This window comes from Amyelois transitella, chromosome 8 (assembly GCF_032362555.1).
Source record: "Amyelois transitella isolate CPQ chromosome 8, ilAmyTran1.1, whole genome shotgun sequence".
NCBI lineage: Eukaryota > Metazoa > Arthropoda > Insecta > Lepidoptera > Pyralidae > Amyelois > Amyelois transitella.
The window spans coordinates 5158626-5180923 of NC_083511.1; the positions used below are offsets into that span (position 1 = coordinate 5158626).

The 22298-nt window shown below is 34.1% G+C and overlaps 2 protein-coding genes across 2 annotated transcripts in view; both read right to left on the bottom strand.

Annotated features, from left to right (window-relative positions):
• The window catches only part of LOC106136234 (lysine-specific histone demethylase 1A), a 313849-nt gene that overhangs the window by 122643 nt on the left and 168908 nt on the right, over positions 1 to 22298 (bottom strand). The gene's annotated exons all lie outside the window — the stretch shown is intronic.
• Positions 8370 to 9408, bottom strand: LOC132901992 (glucose 1-dehydrogenase-like). Its single transcript, XM_060945446.1, has one exon. The coding sequence runs from the start codon at positions 9384 to 9386 to the stop codon at positions 8601 to 8603; it is 786 nt and encodes a 261-aa protein (XP_060801429.1). The 5' UTR covers positions 9387 to 9408; the 3' UTR covers positions 8370 to 8600.

Sequence of the window (22298 nt, forward strand, 5' to 3'; positions counted from 1 at the left end):
CATCACGAAAAAGTAAAAATTGGGGTAAGTAATAACCGTAGATAAGAAAAAAACAAAAGTTGATCGATCTAGTTTCTATTTTTATTTAAATAATGAAACTCATTAAAACTCAAACGAAGGAATCTGGTGTTCATTAACATCTGATGCAAGTTCAGTAGAAATATGTAGATCACATAAAAATTTGCATATCATCAGAGACGCAGATGATTTTAAAATAGTATTTCCAATACAATTAAGTCAAGTATGTCGCCAGACAATTACAACAGCTTTTTCTTGCAAAAGCTAACCCCTAGTATGGTAGTGACCAAAATAGGTATAGGACAAGTACCTATAACTACACCAGGTATGTTGGTCGATAGTCTGAAGTTACTGTTAAAACATCAAGGTAAATGTAACGGTTTGGCTTATTTATAGAAGTGAGAAAAAAATTGATTGGCACCTTGAAGAGTTTAGACTATTAGGGAACAAAAAATTGTTATGTAGCGATCTTCGCTAGTTAACAAGGCAATATTTTTTCTAAACTAAGCTCTTTTTAGGGGAAATGTTTTAAAATCATAATAATATAAGGTTTTGTTTTTCTATTAGCACAAAGATTATGGCAAGAAAAGGAAACAATGAATATTAATTGTTTGGCGAACTACTTGTATGTCTTGCCTGCGGCACAGTTTATAGAATATTTTCAAGAGATGTTTTTTATAGTAAAGATATTTGGATAACATTACTTTGTCGGACGAATATTTTAATCTGCTTGTAAATTCCAAGGCAGATTAAAAAAAACCTTGGCGTAAAGTTACAGGGGAGACTATAAGATGTCTCAGTAATATTATAGGTATGTAAAAATGCACAATATTATTTTTTGTTAATGATTTTACAATTAATAGTTAGTGCCTGATAATGTAAAATATATCGCAAAAATACAGAAAAATAGGACTTCAAAAAAGGAGAAGTAACATTAGTTAGAACTTAATATAATGTGTCAGAATTTACAAGATCCTTTGTTAACATGAAACGATTTGGAGTCCGGTTCATCCCGTGTGTGCGTGTTGGTCGCCCACAGAGCAGTGACATAGCACCATTCAATATAAACAGTTTTTAATAAAATCAATTCTGTCGACCTGTTTTCTCATTTCATATTGAGATCGATTCCTTGGAACTTTTATATAAACCTTAAAAAAAATAACATTAGTTTACTTGACAGTCATATCTAAGCAAAGGTTTAATTTTTTTTTTGATAGATATCTCATAGTATAGCTTAAGTGTAATCAACTGAAAAATACATATTATTACTGAAAATCAAATGCGCCCCGACCTTAGAGAAACTTATCCTTTCTTGCTAACTCAATATGTAAAATTCATTTTGACACGGAATACATTAGTGTTCCTATATTTGTGTAGAAATTATATATGAAATTGTTTACAAAATGGTTTCAGTTTGTTGGGGCGTGTCGGCACGACCGGATGGCGGCAGGTGCTTCACTCGGTCACGTGCACCAACTAAATGATAAAATATTTTTGGAAAACCCGACGATATTATTGGTCAGGATAGAAAGACAATTTGTTCCAGTAAAGAAACTACTCAAATTAGCATATTGGTTAACAACAGTAATTTTCTCTTTGCAGCTGCACACGGTCGAGTATGCTATGACATTAGAATTAGAATAATATAATGGTCAATATACGAGTATCATGCAAATTTTAATTATAAACTAGTAAGATCCACCCAAGGGAGGACGTAACTGAGAGAGATATGATTTTTTTTTTGCCATAGGTAGAGCATAAGCAATATGTTTATCATAAATTGGATAATTTTTTATCAACGCTTTGTCGAAAATTAACCGAGTTCGTTAAGCAAATAGAGATCGTTGTAATGACTTTGGCATTCACCAAAGAAAAGATTTAATAGATAAGAAAGTAGACGTCATGAAACGAAGTTGGTATCTACAATAATCAACAAAGTAAATTTTACTCAAGGATGAAACATAAGCAATTATGCATAAACACCACTTAAGAATCCGGCGCCTTAAAGTCTCTCTTTTGTTTAGACCTCTTTACTTGTTCTCTTAATTTTTTATCAGTAATCTTTCCCATTTCTGAGAGTTTCTTCTGTGTTGAAAACTATCTTTGTGTTCAATTATCGTGTAATCTTTGCTAATCCTTGTTACTATGAAACTATGAAAAAAGAGCTTTGCTACCAATACCTTTTGTGGTTTCTCTTTCTATTAGCAAAAAGGTTGTGGCAACAAAAGGAAACAACGAGTAATGATTGTTTTGCGAACTACTTTGTTGTATTTACTGCGGCGGCAATTTATAGACAATTTTCAAGAAATGTTAATTCTGGTACAGCTTTGTCGGACAATACTTTCATGTGATTGTAAATTCCATGTTTGATTAAAATTCAAATTTTACAAATTTTTAATAAGGCCGTAAAAAATGACCCAAAAGTTTTTGTAATTATGTTCCAGATAATATATAATATAATAATAATTATAAAACTTAAAAAATAGAATGTTTACATTATTTCGTATATATTTATGTCGTAGAAGATACTTTAATGGCACAATACTTTCACAGCAAGTATATCAATTGAACACATTTTTATACGAACTATAAAACTCAGAACAAAATAATAATTGCTCTAAAAAGAGAGATACTCGTAATAAGGAAATATCAAAAAACGCTAGAGTTGAATGACCACGCAAGTAATCATATTAAAAATGTCGAGCCAAAACAATTTATAATCTGACATCACAATTTAAATATTAACACTTGGATTGATATTAAAGTATTGGCATTATCAATCGACATAAATAATTCTAACGTGTGAAATCATCGCGATCATAAAATAAGGAAATCACACAAAACAAAACATCAAAAAAGCGTACACGTGCTATAATTAAGAGAAAACAACTATTTGGCTTGGAATATATATTTTTTTTTAATTTATATACATCATCACCTGACTTTACTGAATAAAGGGTGTGTACGCAAAAAATAATAATTCCTAAAAGATCCTTTAGTCTCAAACGAACACAAAAGCACAATAAGGTTTAACAGTGAGACTGATAGATACAGCTTATATATTTCTGCAATTTTTTTATGTTGTTTAAGTAAAGAGGCGTGTAGTGGGGCAAAGTCTCACACCGGTAGTCGAGTACGCCGGTTGTATTAATCATAGAGTTGACGCCTACGGGGCGTGGCTATGCCTTATTAATTCGTGTGGAATTATTAAAATCAACGATGGACAGTGGCCATTAAGGTGTTCAAACGGAAGTTTTTCTTATCGTTTCGTTCTGAAGTATGGTAACAGAATTCGTTTAAGAAATGTATCTGTAAATTCTTGTCTTTGATTAGAACCAATTAATCATCATATCTTGTTTTTAATGGAAGGGGAAATCCTTTTTACTAGTCTTATTCCGGGAGAGTGTGGGACTCCTGGCACCTAATCCAGCCTACCCATTAAAACCCCTCCGGGCGCCCTACTTGCTATTTTGTGGGCATAATGGGATAGCAGGCATTTCACCACGAAGCCCTCTGGCTGCCCGGCGCGTCTTTGCCGGGAATCTTGCTGTTATGGCCGACCTGTAAGTTGCTGGCCGCTCTTTCATAAATCATTATACCTGGAAAATAATTAAAAAAACAGCAGCAGAAAACAACGAAACTTGTAGTGTCAAGTCTCAAAACGTGTGATTAACTTTTAGTGAAGATTATTTGCTTTTAAAAGCTTAGAACGTTCAAACAATCATAAATAATTCGTCTACTTAAAATAATTGCGCATGAAATGAAAACCTCTAGAATGAAGTTTCGTTAATTCTGAGAACACAAGTAAATAGATTCCTGGTTATGATTTATTAAGTGCTGCGAGGTCTAAGTGGCTGCAGGTTGAATATAGTACCGGCTACCGTAACGGGTCGTTGCGTTAGTTAATTATATCTAGTCGTAAAGCTGTTTAGCAAGGACGCTATTTATTGGCAGCTAACGAAGTTTAATTGTCTGAAGTCTGAGGCTATAACGACACCGTACCTGCAGGTCTAATAATTTGTTTTGTCTAAAGTAAATTGAAACGACTTAATTTATAATATAACGAACATTAAACATAACATTTTAATTTAACAAACGTATTCATTTATTGACACAAAAATCACGTTTGTAGTAAATCTTGTAACGGTCAAAGCAATATTGATAAAACACCAAACCAGAGGTCACAACGTTGACTATTCATCATAACAACACTCGTGTAAACCGCAACACTACATCATCATCATGCAAGTATTTTTTGGAAAGATACCGGTAAAAACTCAGCCTGTCCGAAGAGAGATTCGATCGAATCGATCACAGTCACATGCCTAAAATAATGCTCCATCAAGCGAAGCGAACTGCGGACACATCAGTCAGTCATATAGTATGGAGATGAGCGGTTCAACAAAACACCCTTGAGGTAACCCGCTGAGAACTACCAAATGAGATAAAAGATAATAAAATCAAATCAAATTAAAAATCATGTATCGCAAAAACATACGGTTACTATCACTGAATCTCACTTCTATCATTAACCCATCCAGCTGAACGTAGCCTTTGAGTCTTGTGATCATAAGTTCTGTCTACTCCATAGAGGATAAGAACATCATATTGAGTCAGCATAAACAATAGAAAATATCTTTTGTGAAATGATCGGGCAAAATGTGAGTAAGTCTCGAATGGATTACAGAATCGACCACGCTGCCTCCCTTGAGTATAAATTATTTATGTTAATATTTTGGGCTTACTCGAAATTGTGTTTCCGAATCGACGTGATTAATGTTGACGAATTTTTTCACTTGGCCTCTCCACCAAACAAATGACGCAGCAATTGGTAAGATGTTAAAGAACGTCCTCAGAGAATTCATCAGTTTCTTCATCGAAGAGGATAATACCCGTGATTTCACATTTTTACTTGGTTGGCAAACACTAGATTTTCGTTCGTCATTTTTAAAGCTGAAACTAGCAGCGAATTATACACACTGAACTGAATTTATAATTTTTTCACGTATTTACCAACATTACGATAGAACTTAGAACGTCAAAACGTACTATGTCTTATTAAGTACGAAATTCTACACGCCAAATAAAAAAGACATTCTATAATGGATTATTATAATAATATAAAGAATCCTATTATGAAGAAACCACGTTGCATCGAGGCTCACACTCGAGTGATATTTCCGACAGGGGACCAAGGGGCGCATGCGTTTAATGAAATCAAAAGGATTAAGAGCATCTGCCTACTTATTATTCAAATCGATTGGGAGCTCGTTTATCATTTAAAATAAGCTACTGCTTAGATAAATGCGGGGTGTGGTTCATGTATAACAAAGGAAGCGGTTCTCAGTAGTCCAATTAACTAACCAGTTATTAATAGGATGAGGAATGGGACCTTATATAAATGGACGCCTAGGTAAACATGTTGACAAATTGGATAAGATCTTATCTTTCTTTGTTTTGGTTAAAATTAGAAATAAACTAATCACAGAGAGAGACTTAATACCAAACAATGGGGGAATTAGTAGCAATGAAACGTAACAATTATTTTCGCTTAAACAAAACACTTAAGATGTGCCTTAATATTTATGGAGACACGATTTAAATTCCCTACTCAAATCACGAATGCTTACAAAGCATCCGCGCAAATGAATATCGAATGCGAACAGTTACACAAAGCGACAACCCTGGCGCTGCGCGATGACGCCTCGTGTTTTCCCAGAGCAAACAATCAAACAGCCAAGAGGATGAAACAAATTACGAGAGCATTGTCAAGGTGTTTAGAAAATTGGGGAACAATTGTCCTGCCGAGTTAAATCTTTGATAATGTCGGCGGAGAAGTCGCATGATGGTAAGGGGATGAATAAATCTCTCTTAATTGGGACGCTCCACGCCGTGCGACAACATAATGTGGAGGCTTTGTTGCTGGCCAGACATTCATCGCAGGACTGAATACAACGAATCTACTGAGCTAAGATGATGAGAACTTTTGACAACTATAGGGACGACCATACATTTCAAATCTTTGAATGCATTTATTGGTTTTTACATTATCTAAAACTAAAACTCTTCTATTATTCACAGATACCTCTTTACCATATTGTAAACTGGCTTATATAATTACAACCGAAAGCAGACTTTACAAAACGTAAATCTAATACCGGGCCGGTCTGAGGGGCAAAGTTGCAAGATGAATTTTTATTAAATGATTGATGTTTTATTGTAAAAAAAATATACTTAGATCAAACATCTAAACACATATAGTCCAATGTTCGAAACATACTCGATTGGTCAGTCAGGTAATAAACAGAATTATTGGCCAAAGTGGTCTTTCGTGAAAGTAATATAAACGCAGAATGTTATCGTAGAATAGAATAATGCCATAAAATGTTCTCTAGCAAGATTTTTCAGTCATAAAATAAGAATATCGGGCGGCTAACCGTGCATTCGTTCTGGGACCACTCACTTGTAAAACTGCTTACTTTATTGCTCCGGTGCTCTCAGTTGAAACGAAGTTCGCTGTAGTTGGCTACGTTACCTACTTCACAAAATAACAAGGGTTCAAAAGATAATACCCATCAAATTTAGAAATAAAGATTCCACAATTATTATATCCATCAGATTGAAAAGTGGTTTAAATATTCCCTTCAGGCGTTCAAATATAAAAATACAATACAAAATAAAACTCAAGCTTTCGAAATAATATTTTAATTTCTTGTACGAAAATCTGTTTATATATCACTAGTTGACGCCCGCAACTCCGTTTGCGTGTTATTGGAAATACGAAGGTTTAGTCTTCTACATCACATGAACCTGATCTTACATTTTTATACGCCAACAGAAAATGCTCATCAGGTTGAACAACTTTTGTTAAAACGACATTTCGATATTTCTTGTTTCCAAAATAAATTATAACACTTAAGTTGGCCAGGCATAAGAGCTATACAACAAAAAAAGTTTCATTCAAATCCGTTCAGTAGTTCCGGAGATTAGCGTGTACAAACAGACCGACTTTTTTTCAAATTCATGCTCGCTTACTATTTTTATATCGTTATAAATTATTTTTTTGAAAATATACTCAATGTACAGACAAAAATTCTTTACTGTTTTATTATATGTATGTATTGATATGGTACACTTAAAGCGTATTCTATAATTGACTTTCATTTGTAATGACATGTGCTCAATTTTAAAAACGTCTAGATAGCACGGGTTTCGACGAGCGTCGATAACATTTGGAATTGGTCCGGTGACGCATACATTAAAGGGTTAGAATCTGATCGACGATAAGATAACACATACGCTAGGGAAATACAAACTAGTTTAATTTCAAATGCCCAACCCAAAAAGAGGACAGCATTGTAAACATACGGCTATTGTTACATATTTTATTGCTGGGGAGAGAAAGTAAGTATCGTTTGATTAATCTGTTTCCCATTTAAATTAGACGTCAGATGGGTTACCGGTATAATTGTTACAAGCCTGTCTTAATGTAAACAATGGGAGAAACTTTTATATAACCCTATATCGAAACAAAATATCTTAACGTAACCACTGGAAAGATTTATATGAGACAAAACTTGTGAACTCAAATAATTAAAGGAAACTGGATGAAGCGATGGAAATATACAGAGATCGTGGCAAGTGGAAAGATGTAGTAGTCTCTGCTTACCCCCGAGAAAAGGCGTGATTTTATGTATGTATGTATGTATGACCTAAATGAAGTAGGTATCTCAAGTTTATAAGCGTATCCCTTAGTCGCCTTTTACGACATCCATCGGATGAGAGTGAGTGGTCCTATTCTTAATTTTTATAGGTGCCGGGACCACACGTCAGGGGAAGAACAATTATGAATAATATTAAAGATATCTTGAAACATACTCATATTTCTAGCAGTTTTAGAAAAAGTCCGGACAACTCGAAGCCGGCGGCAAATCGTTTGGCAAACATTAGCTAAGTGTGCGTGAAATTGTCTTCGGTAAGACGGCTTCCATATCGCAAACACTGTTATCCTTCTTTACTTTGTAGGACAAAAAGTTATCACATTACATTTAACAATATACACTATAGGCTTACAAACTTGGGATTCTTCTTTTAGGCGATGGGCTAGCAACCTGTCACTATTTGAATCTCAATTCTATCATTAAGCCAAATAGCTGAACGTGGCCATTCAGTCTTTTCAAGACTGTTGGCTCTGTCTACCCCGTAAGGGATATAGACGTGATGATATGTATGTATGTATGTATGTAATATACACTATAATATTATACATATATACAATATATACACATAGCTATGTGATTCAATCTTAAAATTCGTTTTATAAAAAGAAAATTCATAAAATTAAACAACGATTTCAACTAAATTTTTATTAAAATTATATTTAGGTACTGTTCAAAGCAGGATTTCACGCGCCATAAAAATCCCATAACCAGCAGGGGCATGCCAGATGTAACGACGTGTTCTTTTTTGTTCAATAACTACTAAAGGGACGAATCGTTTTACACAATCCTTTGTTACGTTTAAATTGATTGAAACTGTATCCAATGTGTATTTAAATATTTTATATGCATGTTAGTTTTTAACTAAGCCACAGGAATTTCAGGTATTCCTGTTAAAGACACTCCACAGTCAATTTTATAATCTACACCAGTGATACCAATTGCCTTATCACTGGCTAAGTATGCTGCTACTTCAGCTACTTCTTCGGCTTTAACAATGCGTTTCAATATTGAAGATGATGCTGCCTTATTCCAAATATACTCAGTTTTATTGTCACTGATTCCAGCATTAGAGAAAATGTTTGTTTTAACTATACCTGGTGTGATAAGATTCACTCTTACACCATGTTGGGCTAGCTCCAATGCAATACATCTGTTGAAATGAGACAAAGCTGCTTTCGAAACACTATATCCTATACTAGTGTTTGGCAAGGATGCAGTTGTACTGGAAATATTGATCATAGATCCTTTACTCTTAATCAACTCCGGAACAACAGCATTTGCTAGTGAAACAATAGACCGCAAATTTACTGCCATTAATTGATCATATTCTTCAATCACATTGGTATCAGAAATGCGTTTGCTTCCGTACGCTGCTGCGCAATTGACAACTATGTCAATTCTTCCATATTCTTTCACAGTATTTTCAATGAAATATTTTACATCATTATCGTTTGTTAAATCTGTTGCCGAAATATAAACTCTGGTGCGGGATAATTTTTCACAAGCTTCAGCAACTTTCTTTAACTTTTTGATATTTACATCAACTAGTGATAATCTTGCTGACAACTTGGCAAAATGTTTTGCAATTGCTTCACCTATGCCTGAACCAGCACCGGTTACTAATACAACTTTATTGATAAATGTCATGCTTGCGAGCAAATAATATAAAACTGATGATATAATTAGAAATAATTCAAAATTTATTGTATCAATTACATATTTTTTATCAGTATGATTAACTATCAACGCACATTATTTTATTTTATCGTTGTTATCACTGTTGAAATTGAGTGACATGCGTAAAATGGGTAGATTATTATGAAATCACCAGATAATTATACAATATACAGTTTCCACCGAATCAACACTTGGAAAAAGACATAAACATAATTTTCTAAATGGTCCAGCAGTTACTATAAATGCTTAGATATTTAAAGTGAATTATATTTAATGAAACAAAATAATATCAATTCGTTCGTACTCGTTATTATGTAATCAAAAACGACTTTGATATTAATCATTCAGACGTCAAGATAGAAAACAAACAACCTTCTAAAGATCATAATTTGCCTGAAGGGTAAACATGAGGAGAGTGATTAAAATCGGAGAATACAGAGCAATTACCGGTCGACAATCGAGAACTTAATGACAATAAGTGTTCTCCAAATTCGATTTAATATCATTATGTATTTTTATTTTACTTAAAAAAAAATATGAATAGCTAAGCTAGTTACAAGATCCATTCTTGCTAAAAAAGAATAATTCAGTCTTGACTACCCTTGTTTGACACAAAAGAACCGTCAATTAAAGATTTTTTTATTAGGTATATTTAAAAGGAACTAAATTTTCGCAATCCAATTTAACGATAAAGAGAAAATCCATATTTTCAACTGAAATTCTTTTAAACTCTTAACTGTTTAGAAAAATAGAGCACTTCATTTATCAAATACCCGTAAGTAAGTACATTATATTTAACAATGTATGCAAAAAATCCTATTTCACGGAGGCAATGGTTAAAAAATGCCGGCGATCCGCAAAGGAATTCCGCAGCCAATACCGATCGCTTGTACGAAATCGAAGAGCGGTCTTTTCAATCCTTTGTCGCAGCCATTTGATTAAAGTAAAGGGGCCGCAATCACATAGGAGATTTTGCTCGTAGACGGAAGTATCGCGTTTACAAACGGAGCGCCGACTGCATTGTGAGTAGCCGCGATTCTTGCGGGAAGAAGACTCCTAGTGGAAGGCAATCGGGGCCGGATACCCGATGTTCACTTGTTCATGACACTCGACACCACTCGCAACAAATTGGAAAAGGCGACACCGATACTCAAGCCTTTGGTTGAGTTGAATAAAGATGGGAAGTCAATACATTTGTTACTGATAGGTGTGTTAATGTGTAACTCGATAGCTAAAGTTATTTGCTAAGGAATTAAGAATAAAAATAAGACATGTGAACGGGTTACACCCATGGAAATCAGAATATTATGGTTTACTATTCCAAATTCTATGGCTGCACCCTATTAATTGAAAAGTGAACTCTCAAATAGGGACTCCATCCCACATGTTTTTCAGTTACTTCAATTAAAAAAGGAACATTAGACTCAACACTTTAAAAAATCATGTAACCACAAAATACTCAGCTAAACTGCTACTATTATGTAAAAAAAAGAAAAGATGTCGCCTGTCTGTACAAATTGATAGCAGCATCATGTGATGCATTTTATATGATGCGCGGGAAGATAAGCAGCGTTATTAAATACAATGTTTCATCGTATTGAAACATAAATCGCGATGAACTCGAAAAACCACTTAAGAGTTACAGTCCATTATACTAAGCCCACGCCAACTAAAATCGGAAAAATATTTTGTGCAAAAAAGTCAACAAGACTAAGCGGTAATTCATCGCGAAACAAGGTTCGGATCATTAACGAAGTGTGGATTTACGATCACGCGAGAGGAGCAGCCGAGGAGTACGTGCCGCTCGCGGGGACCCAGAATAAGGGCCCATCAGCGATGCAAGTAATTAAATCCGTAAACGAGTGTATAACAAGCATGTGTTTTTAAGCATCGTCGTCGGCACAACGATGTCCGACCAACCGCGACACCTTATTTACGATGAGTTTTCGCGGCGGGGGATACCGCGCCTAATTTCTCGCCGCGACGCAGTCTCGCGCGATTTATTTAAAATGAAATTCTTTTGTCGTGCTCCCTGCTGTGCGACAATCGATAATGCGCCCAGGGAACTAGATTGGAACAACCTTACGCTGATTAAGACGCGGACACCTTGCGATTCCGGCTATTAAGATAATTGTCATTGTTAATGACTGTCGATGAATACAGAACAGAATGTAGAGTGTATCAAATGATATTTATACATATTAATGTAAATTATATGGATTTCTCTGATACTATGGATATCTTATGTAAATGACGAGACTACCAAGATCTGATAACAGAAAGTATTTCATGACGAAAAATAGTAATAATCGTATCAGCGCGACATCGTTTTCCAACGAACACAGAGTCATAAATTGAAAACAATATGCGTCGTTCCTTTCGCCTGCTCGGTTTGTAAATGGCTGACACGTAAATACACTCAAATGGTGTTGACATCTCCTCATTTGGATTTCATTATTATGTGAGGTTTCATTTTAATTCTTTCTCAAATTTCAATCGTCAATTAATTGATGCAATATGTCACAAACTTTATTATGCCTAATTAATTTTTTTTTTTTTTTTTTTTTCTCTTTATTTTTTTTTTTACAGGGCTTTTTCCTTAATGGCATGTCAGCCCTATCGTACCCTAATTAAGAGATCTACTTCTGAGAAAATATAAACACAAACTCGTAAAATTTTCTTGCAACTATCGAGTTAGGTTTTGACAATATTGACTGGGCAAGTCCCACATCATTGTAGTTTAACATTAATTCTCTCACTAGTTGATCCCTTTCACACTTATATTTAATACAATCAATGAGTATATGTTGTACATCTTCTAAAACACCACATCTTTCACAGTTAGGAGTATCTGATTTTTTTATCATAAATTTAAACTTATTACATAAATAATGACCAGAACGAAGCCTAAATGCTACTTTAATTAAATTTCTACTAAGTTTTACATTACTAAACCAAGGCACTTGAGGAGGTTGACTCTGTAGCGTTTTATACCAAATTCCTTTCTCCAATGATCTACGGTTAAAATATTCTTTCCATAAATTGTAGGTAATATTTTTGAATTTAGAAAACTTTTCTACATAATCCGGTGAAATAGTAGTGCTAGAACCACTGGTCCTTGCTTCTTTTGCTAATGAGTCAACCTTCTCATTGCCCACCAAACCTATATGAGATGGAACCCATTGCAATCTTAACTCAACATCGGTTTGAACTACTTCATACAAAAGTGCCAAAATATCGTAGGCTATCGATATACCTCTGCTATTTCCAGAGGCGCATCGAGCCAGGTGTTGAAGCGCACTTTTGCTATCAGTGAAGATGACACATCTTTGTATACCCAGCCCTCTTATGTACGATACTGCCTTTAAAATTGCAATGAGTTCAACGGACATTATAGACAGACAGGGATCGACCTTAAAACCTTCAGAGAAATTGGTGGTGCAGTCGAAAAAAGCCGCACCTGCCCCTTCATCACTTTTCGACCCGTCAGTGAACAACATGTGCCATCCACGATATTTCTCTTGGATTTCATTCATTATTTCAAACTTGAGGACACTCGCGTCGTAAGACGCTTTTGCCTGTTTGACGGCTTTTAAATTAATCTCAATCTTGTACTCTATGCTTGAGACCCAAGTATTCAAAGTAAACATTTCCAGAGGAGCAGATGAATGGATAATCTCATGTTTGGTTTTTTCATAACATTCTACTAGCAGTGGTTTCTTTTTTTTCTTCCAGTATTTAAATTGACACAGAGTACTTAACTTATCAAGAAGGTTTACACTTTCGTTTTCTGAAATTGATTGAAATTTCAAACAATGTTTGTATGCCAACTGAACTCTTCTTATATACAGGGGAGGTATACTTAATTCACTCTCCATCACATGTATGGGCGTGCTCTTAAGGAAACCTCCTATGATTCTTAAAGCCTGATTTTGAACCTTGTCTAATTTTTTTAAATGTGTTTGAGCACTATTTCCAAACAAGCCACTTCCATAGTCCAGTCTGCTTCTAATAAGTGATAAATATAATTTTCGCATATGATTAGGATGTACTCCCCAAGATGACCCTGTTAGTACTTTTAAAATGTTCAAAAATTTTAAACATTTTTCGCTTACTTCATTGATATGCTTGCTCCACAGTAGTTTTTTGTCCAACCATAGTCCCAAATATTTAATACACTCGCTGGAAGATAATGTCACCGAATTTATTTTAACATTGGGTACCAGCTGCCTACGACCTCTACTGAATACACATAGTTTTGTCTTACTTGAAGATAGCTCCAATCCCAAATCATTTAAAAGAGATACGGTTACATCCAAAGCGGCTTGAATTTCATCCTCACAACAACTGAAATCCTTATGACTGAAATACAATACAAAATCATCTGCATACTGACCAACAATAACATTTTGTATTTGCTGACAAATTTTATAAGTGGCCAAATTAAATAAAAGAGGAGACAAAGGGTCACCTTGCGCTAAGCCTCTATTAGTCCATCTGGTAACCATTTTATCCTTATTTCCATTTGGCACCGACAGGTGTCTCTCGGTAAGAAACGACCACAGATAATTACAAATATTAGCCCCAATATTAAGTTCATCAAGCAAATTAATAAGCTTTCCTATTAATATGTTATTGTAGGCATTTTCTACATCAAGGAAACAAGCTAGTGTTGGTTGACTTTTAGCAAATCCTATTTGAATATAAGTGACAAGTCGTGAAAGGCAGTCTAAACAAGAATGTCCACGTCTGAATCCTACTGTATTTACGGATAGTATCGATTTTTTCTCACTGAACCATTCGAGTCTTCTTGAAATCATGGCGTGGAAAATCTTACAGATACATGAAATCAAAGATATTGGTCTTAACTTTGGATTTTCTGTCACTACACTACCTTGTTTGGGGATAGGAATTATATTAATATCCCGCCATTGACGGGGTACATGACCAGTACAGAAAATGTCATTAAAAATATTCAATAAAAACAACTTCGCATTATCAGGCATGTGAAAAATCATGGAATATGTTATTCCATCGTCGCCGGGAGCTGTATCTTTTCTTTTCAAGCAGTTTTTAAACTCACTCAACGTAAATTTAGAGTCTAACTGTGTATTATTACTCGTAATAGTAGGTTTACTTAAATATTCTCTATTAGCTACGAAATCAGGTGTAAGAGAGCATAATAACTTCTCCTTATTTTCGTCAGATATATTTGATCTTTGGTTTTGATATCCCTTAATCCAACGCATTTGCCTCCACATTTCCTGAGGAGACGTTTGCCCATCTAAATTGTCACAGAATTTCTGGTAACATCTGAACTTAGCATTTTGAATACACTTTCTGCTTTCAATTATTTTATTTTCCAATAGTGAAAGATTCGAAGGAGTAGGATTACGCCGAAATTCTTTTTGCGCTAATCTACGTTGGGCAATAACTTTAGAGAGATCAGAGTTCCAGTAGTCCCTTGGCTTAAATTTAGAATTGGGATCTGTACATACCTTCTTAAAGGGAATATGCTTATTGACTGATTCGTTGACCTTCTCAAGAAAATAATCATATTTTTCTTGAATATTTTCGAAATTGAGATGAGGTATACAGAAAGTATCTTTTAAATGGTCCCTATAAGCCTCCCAGTTAGCACTCTTGTAATTCCTACTTTTAACAAAATGAATATGATCCTGATAACTCAAAGAAGCTTTTACAACAATATGATCACTACCTAGATTTTCGTTGCTTACTTGCCATGTATTATTAAGTGCAATGTCTGAAGAAATAAATGTTATGTCGGGTGACGATTTTTGGAGGATCCCGTTGACGAGTTTAATCCTTGTTGGACTTCCATCATTTACAGATATAAACCCGTTTTCTAGTGATGAGTCCAGAAGTTGATTTCCCCTTGTATCAGTCTTATATGACCAATTAGTATGATGGCCGTTAAAGTCCCCAGCGATTATAGTTTTCTTATATCTTATATTATTATCTTATATGCCTAATTAAAAATATATAAACATGATAATGTACAATGTTAATAACAATTCGATAATAATTAATTCGTATACCACATATGGCATCACCCACGTTTGACTGCATCTCAACATGTTATTATACTAATTGGATATTTATGTTTTTCGCAAAATAAATCTCATTAAAGATCTATTAGTCCTTTTTTGCTGACATTTATCATTTCCGATTCTAATGTAGAGCGCGCGCAATAAAAATATATTAACTGCCCGAGGCTTCACCTTCGTCGGTATTTCCAAAAAAGTAACTTATTTAATTCCTTAAGGTCTATTCTATTTTTGTGAAAAATTTCGTAAAAATTTATTATGTATTTTTTTTTTTCCTTACAATATATTTGCTCTTTATAATATGGACGGATATAAAATGCTTGAATGAAATTATACTAAATATATTTAGATGACTATAAATGTTATTTATTTCTTGCAAACCTACAGAATGTATCTATCCTGAAATAGACAAATTGATGACTTTGCACAAACTCACAGGCTAATTTTGTCGAAGAAGCTAAGTTGAGGCTAAGCCTGTCTTAATAACAATTGACGTGATAGAAAATCACGATCCACAGATGCATTACCAAAACTCCTTCAATACAATTAATTTTCGGCTAATTCCTGGCAGTGTTTGTGTTACGACAGTTCGGACAGATTTCATTAATGATGTGTCATGTAACACATCTCTGAGTATTATCCATCTGTAGTAATTACTGTTGAACCTTTCACTCGCCAATCCGAGTGAATTCTGTCAAAGTTAATCGATTCGTGAGGCGGACACATAGACTTAGAAATAACAGATATGCAAAGACAAACATTTAATAGCTCAAGAGAAACAACTGACAATATAAGATACAATAACAAAGCTTGCTTAGTAAAATACTTTGTAAAATAAGTGTTGATAACAATAGGTTAACTTAATAGTTTACATCCAAATTACACTTTATTTTCTATGTTGAGAAAAATTGGACTCGCCTGCTTCTTTCTAGGCTCAAGGTTCATTGCACACTTTGGTAAACCGCAAATGTCGCTGGATTCAGCAAGTAGGTATTTACGTAAAAGTACATTAACATACTAAGCAATATTATTATTACGATGTCAAAATCTAAAAGTAATATAATGATAAAATAAGTAATATTAATGGCAAAACACAACACAAAACTCCAGATAACCGATTCACAAATTAATCTCATACGAATGCCGCTAATGAATAGTACATACATACATAAAATCACGCCTCTTTCCCGGAGTGGTAGGCAGAGACTAAATAAGATAATATACATAGAATAGTCGTCATACATTATTTTTTTTTTTGTAATATCGATAAGATTTGCATGTTAATTTGTAGCTATTTGCCTTGCTGTATCTACTGCCTTCTACATCTGTGGTCTGACGGCCCGAGGTGGTGTTTTAACGGGTTTAGGCAGTCGATCAGCGCTAACGAGTGAGACTTCCTCGACAGGCGAAATTTTCATTCGCAATACATGACACACGTGGGTGTTAGATTACCGAGTGTGGGATGAAACGTTTGCAAATCCTACAGATGAAAAATTATTCCTGTTACGAATAAAGAATGGATCACAATTACCTTTACCCGCGAGCATGCAAGTTGATATATTCCACACATGAATGATTTTCTCTATTTTATACAGAAACATTTCTAAAGATCGACAGCGGCAATTTAAGGTCGCCGTTTTCTAGTGACACTTAAACTCGGAACGGCAGATGAAGCAGATAGTATTGGATTACAATTATCATATCGACGAAGATCGGGTCCATTTTATAGTAGCGATAACAGAAGCAGCTGAACTGAAACCCTCGAAAATGACACCTTTTAATGAGGCCAGTGTGAGAACGCTTAGATTCTTTTATATCTGTAGTAAAATCAAAGGGGTGTTTTTATGGTTCTGTAACCTGTAATTTAAAGAGTAAATAACATTTGGAACGAACCTTCTGTAAGACAAATAAACAAAGATTTTTAATGTCAATGGGAATATACAGGTGGAAGAACATAGAATAGCTTAAACGATGGCCATTCGAATTTTTGTATCATACATCATTTGTTGTCGTGACATGCAAATAGGGAGCCCGCCCGTGGCTTCTGTGTCATATACAAGATATATTGCTGACTTTTGACTTTGTGTCATATATTTTAACACAAATGAATTCAGAATAGGTCATGTTCTATTAACTGCTTCCGCCTTTTTTGAACTCTTAGTAAAACCAAAAGCTAACCATCGATAAAAAAGTGCCTCTCCACAGCAAATGTATTTTCTTTTTCATGTGTACTGTACCCTATACATTAATACTATTTGAGAAAAAAACAAGTATAGTCCTGAACTAAATTGTCTATTGTCAGCGTTTTCTTATTATAAGCTCTTTGTAACACTATACAGGTCATCACAAAACTGGCACGTTGGCAGTATTACTAGAAAATATTTGTTTTAATATAATTAGTAAATTTGAAATATTTTTAGGTATGTATTTGTTATTATTATTAATAATAAATGGGACAGCATAAAAATGGAAATAATGGTAAACGGTGTTTTAGGTCGAATATAATCAGGCCGGTTGAGTTGGTGATTGTACAAATATTGGTCAAGTTGAGCACGCAAAACGAGCGCTGTTGACCCCAAGACATGTCGAACTTCGCCCAACAATTGACATGAGGTCTCGAAGTACACGCGTGAGAATATTTGAACAAATATCATCTTAGTATATTCTAGGGCCGGTAATGAATCATATCGTTAACGGTCAACTTGACCGGCGTAAAAAGTCTTACCTATTTACCGTTGTTTGGGGTATCGACCTCTGGCAAACAATTTGCATAATTATCACCAATTTTAATCACTGGATTTAATTCAAAATCATTCATTTATTTATTTATCAAAATAATTTTAAGTGTTTAATATATACATAGAAGTTATGTCACGTCTTTATACCTTTTAACCTTGATGGCCAATTTACTATATAGTTTTACGAAATCACTATATAATGAAAAAATAATAATATTTTATACGTGTATATCTTCCAAAAACAGCTATACTATCATTTAAGGTTGAGAACAAGTTTGAAAAATTTGTGACAAATATTATGCAACGCATATAAAAGTGTCATTCATTAAAACGTATTTCATACGCGCGCATGACACGCTGTAATTTTCTATCGGCGAACACTTAAACGCGTGTTAATAAAATGACGATTTTACAATTCCAAATAAGTCATAACGCTTATACTTGACGAACATAACGGACCATAACAGGTGATAATTTATGATTAAACGGTGCCGGCGGAATGTGAGGTATGGATAAACTGTAAACCTATACAGTCGCACAACTTAGATTGATCGGCCTCACATTACTTAATACTAAAGAGGAATTAAGAATATTACAAAAAGCGCTTCGAATTTTAATAACTTGGTGTTGTTATTCCAGCCTCATATGAAACATCAGAGTGCAGAATTATCACACATGGAGAGTTAAAAAGCGCACAGCATATTTTTATTATCTTACTTTATATCATTAGGCCATGCAGCTGAACGTGGCTTTTCAGTCTTTCCTAGACTGTTAGGTCAGTTTAAAACCTGATGATATGTATGTATCTCAATCTTTTTTTTCTATATTCATTTTATTAAGCTGCCATGCTCGTGTAGTAGCGGCAAACTGGAAAAACTGTGTATTCAAAGGATTCGTCATTAAGGCCATGAACTAGCAACATATCACAATCATGTATCTCAATTATATAAATATCTTATAATTTACATTCGGATCCGATATCGGAAGCACGTAAATCCTATTGGTTATTAGCATTAAGCTCCTTGATTACCAACTGCATATATTCAATTCATTACTTATATCATTAAGTCCTCCAGGAAAATTTTGAGTTTGAGTCTGAGAGATGACATGTATGTGAATATACTATACTCTTTCATACGATACCTAACCCAAAATCACATCTGACAATGTGGGGTATGGCCTCCCGTACAACGCTATGCGCTATATTGTTGATAATAAAGATACGTGCGCCTCCCACGTTACGTTTTATGTATGTTTACTGTAATTTTATTCAACGCGTTCACTTTATAGTTATTGCAATAACTAGGCGGTCTGGAATAGGTGTAATAATCGCAAATGTGGTCATAGATGATATAGGTATCATTATAATTTGCGTCAAAGACTATATAACATTTTTGTCATTACCGTTAATTTCTAAGTGATACAAACAAGCGAAATAACTATTAATGACGTTGTTCAAATTCCGTATAACCGTTCTTTTCATCTAGGTCTTAAAAGGCATCAAAAATGTTAAACCAAAAATTTTTAGGTTCATATTTGAAGTATTGTAGCCTCTCTATTGACTAAAGGTACTGACGATAGATACACTTTGAATATTTAGGAACTGACCAATGTATAAATATTGAGACACGTCGCGGTTGTCGGCCATCGTAAAATAACAAAATTATTCATAATTACGATCGACCACGACAAACTGTCCGATTTACGACGAACGCACAAAGTAAGGCGAGAGCAGATAGATTATACGTGTATCTATTACCATTTTGGTATAAACCAATCGAACAAATTTTTGTACGCCTAATTTTGCTTATATAGTAAAATCGTTACACTCAACGAAAACGGGAAACGTCAAAATGATTAAAAAAATTAAGACTGTCGTGAGTCTGAGTCGACTTGTGTTTATAAAGCTTTTAACGACAATCGTTTATGAACCCACATAGGAATTATCTTTTCCTGCGTATACAAAAGTCAAAGAAAAGTAGTAAGTCAATAATCATTTGAAGAACTGCCATATTTCCCATGGATGTCGTAAAAGTCGACAAAGGGATAAGTTTATAAATATAGGATTCTTCTTATAGGCCATGGGCTAGCAACCTGTTACTTTTGAATAAGTTAAAAAATATACGCAAAATTCAAAAATCTCAATAGTGTCTTCGGTTTATCTAAGGTAAGCTTTCTCGGATACGTGACGTGTTTCCTTTTGCAATAATACTTGCACTTTAAAATTTTAATTAAAGCTAAGAACAATACTAACGAATGAAATATTAATATGTTAAACTAAAATATGAAACAAAATGACTAAATACATAAGAAAATATGAAAATGTTCTTTCCAACTATTGGAAATCAAAAAGCATTTTTCTAAATTTTATAAAAGGTTTAGTTTGTAAGCTCACCATATTTTGAGATCAACAAACGGCCGGAACGAACGCGGTTTACATGTTTACGTAAACAAATGTGGCATTATAAATCTAAACTTGACTACATTATTTATATCACTTGCACGTTTACTTAATTTCAAAACTGTTAGTTTTGTCGATTTCAAAGTAACTTTATAAGTTCTTACAGAGAATATTTTTTTTAATTTAATGACCTTTATCTAGTTAGAATTTGAATATTTCATCTTATGTCTTGTCCAAGACAGGAGAGATCAAACATATACTAAACTGATATACTTTATAAAAGTTACAAAATATAACTTTCATCGTAATCCTGAAAATTAGACCCTAAACATGTAAGCAAACTACTTTTTATTCATACATCAATAAAAATGTTTGGTGCCTTAGCGAAGAAGTATTACCGATAAAATTTTATGTGGACATCATGAATTTCGAGATCCATACCACCGGCCGGGCAATATTAAGGAGAGTAGATAAAGCGGTAGTAATATTTGATACGACGATTTCCTACTAACCGAAGTAGTAACAGTTAATGCTTGGTGTTGGTTCAATAAAAATTGATTAGGTTCCGTAAGAAATATCTCTGGGCAGACATTATTGTAATAGCTAATATAGAGCACCTTTGTATATAAATGACGTGTAATGAGTAAAGTTTTGTCACAGAGAACACTGTAAAGGTTACCGTGCAGCAAATGGGTTGTTTTATTTTCGAAGGCTGGAATTTACCAAAATAACAAGAGTAAAAGTTTGGTAGTTTCGTGAGCTATATTTTTTAAAAGCTAATGAATAACTAAATCAACACATTCATGCGGATACAGAAGTCTATTGAACTGTCTTAAATATAGATAACATCAAGAGAAAAATAATGTTAATATTAAAATATTATTCAAAAAAGCTCTACCACTCGCATATCAATCTATTTCCCTTAATGTGTTGATAACTACGTAAATATTTTCCTATTACGGTGATTTGTTACCTTACCAATTAAGATGTCACTGTTCGGTTTAGATTTATAAGTGGCAATTAGATGGCATAATCTGGACATGAATATTGAACAGATCCAAGACATTTATAAAAAGCTTACAATTAGACTTGGTCGAGTAATAACGGTAGTTGTAAACCTTGTATAGCAACTATGCCAGCTCGAGCAAGTTTCAATCATCTGTTTATTGGATGTTTATAACCGTATCACAATTTGTTTTAAAGCAGTTCCCAAACTTGTTTTTCGCTATTTATGGCAATTTAAAATTTATTCAACTTGGCGTAATAAATTGAAGGCACATAATTCTTACCACTATTTTCGGATTCCGCTCATTACCATATTAGACGACTTGTTTATACAGAAATCAGTGTTCAGATGGACTGATAATAAATGCCAATGAAGTCATGCATCAAACTTGAATGATGAATTTCAAGATCTCAAATCCGTAACAAATATTTTATACAAATATGTATTCACACGCCCCAAAATTTGTGGTATACTAAGTGCAACACAATGTGAGCAAGTGTTGAGTTTCCCGACATTTAAATATATTAACACTGCGAACATAACAATGACATCTCGCTAAGTGCCCTCTTATGCTCTTCCCAAATATTTGTACGCCGAGGCACACACGTTTGTTTACAAATATGTAATATAATCAGTGGGAACGCGACACTCGACTCGGAGACGAACTCT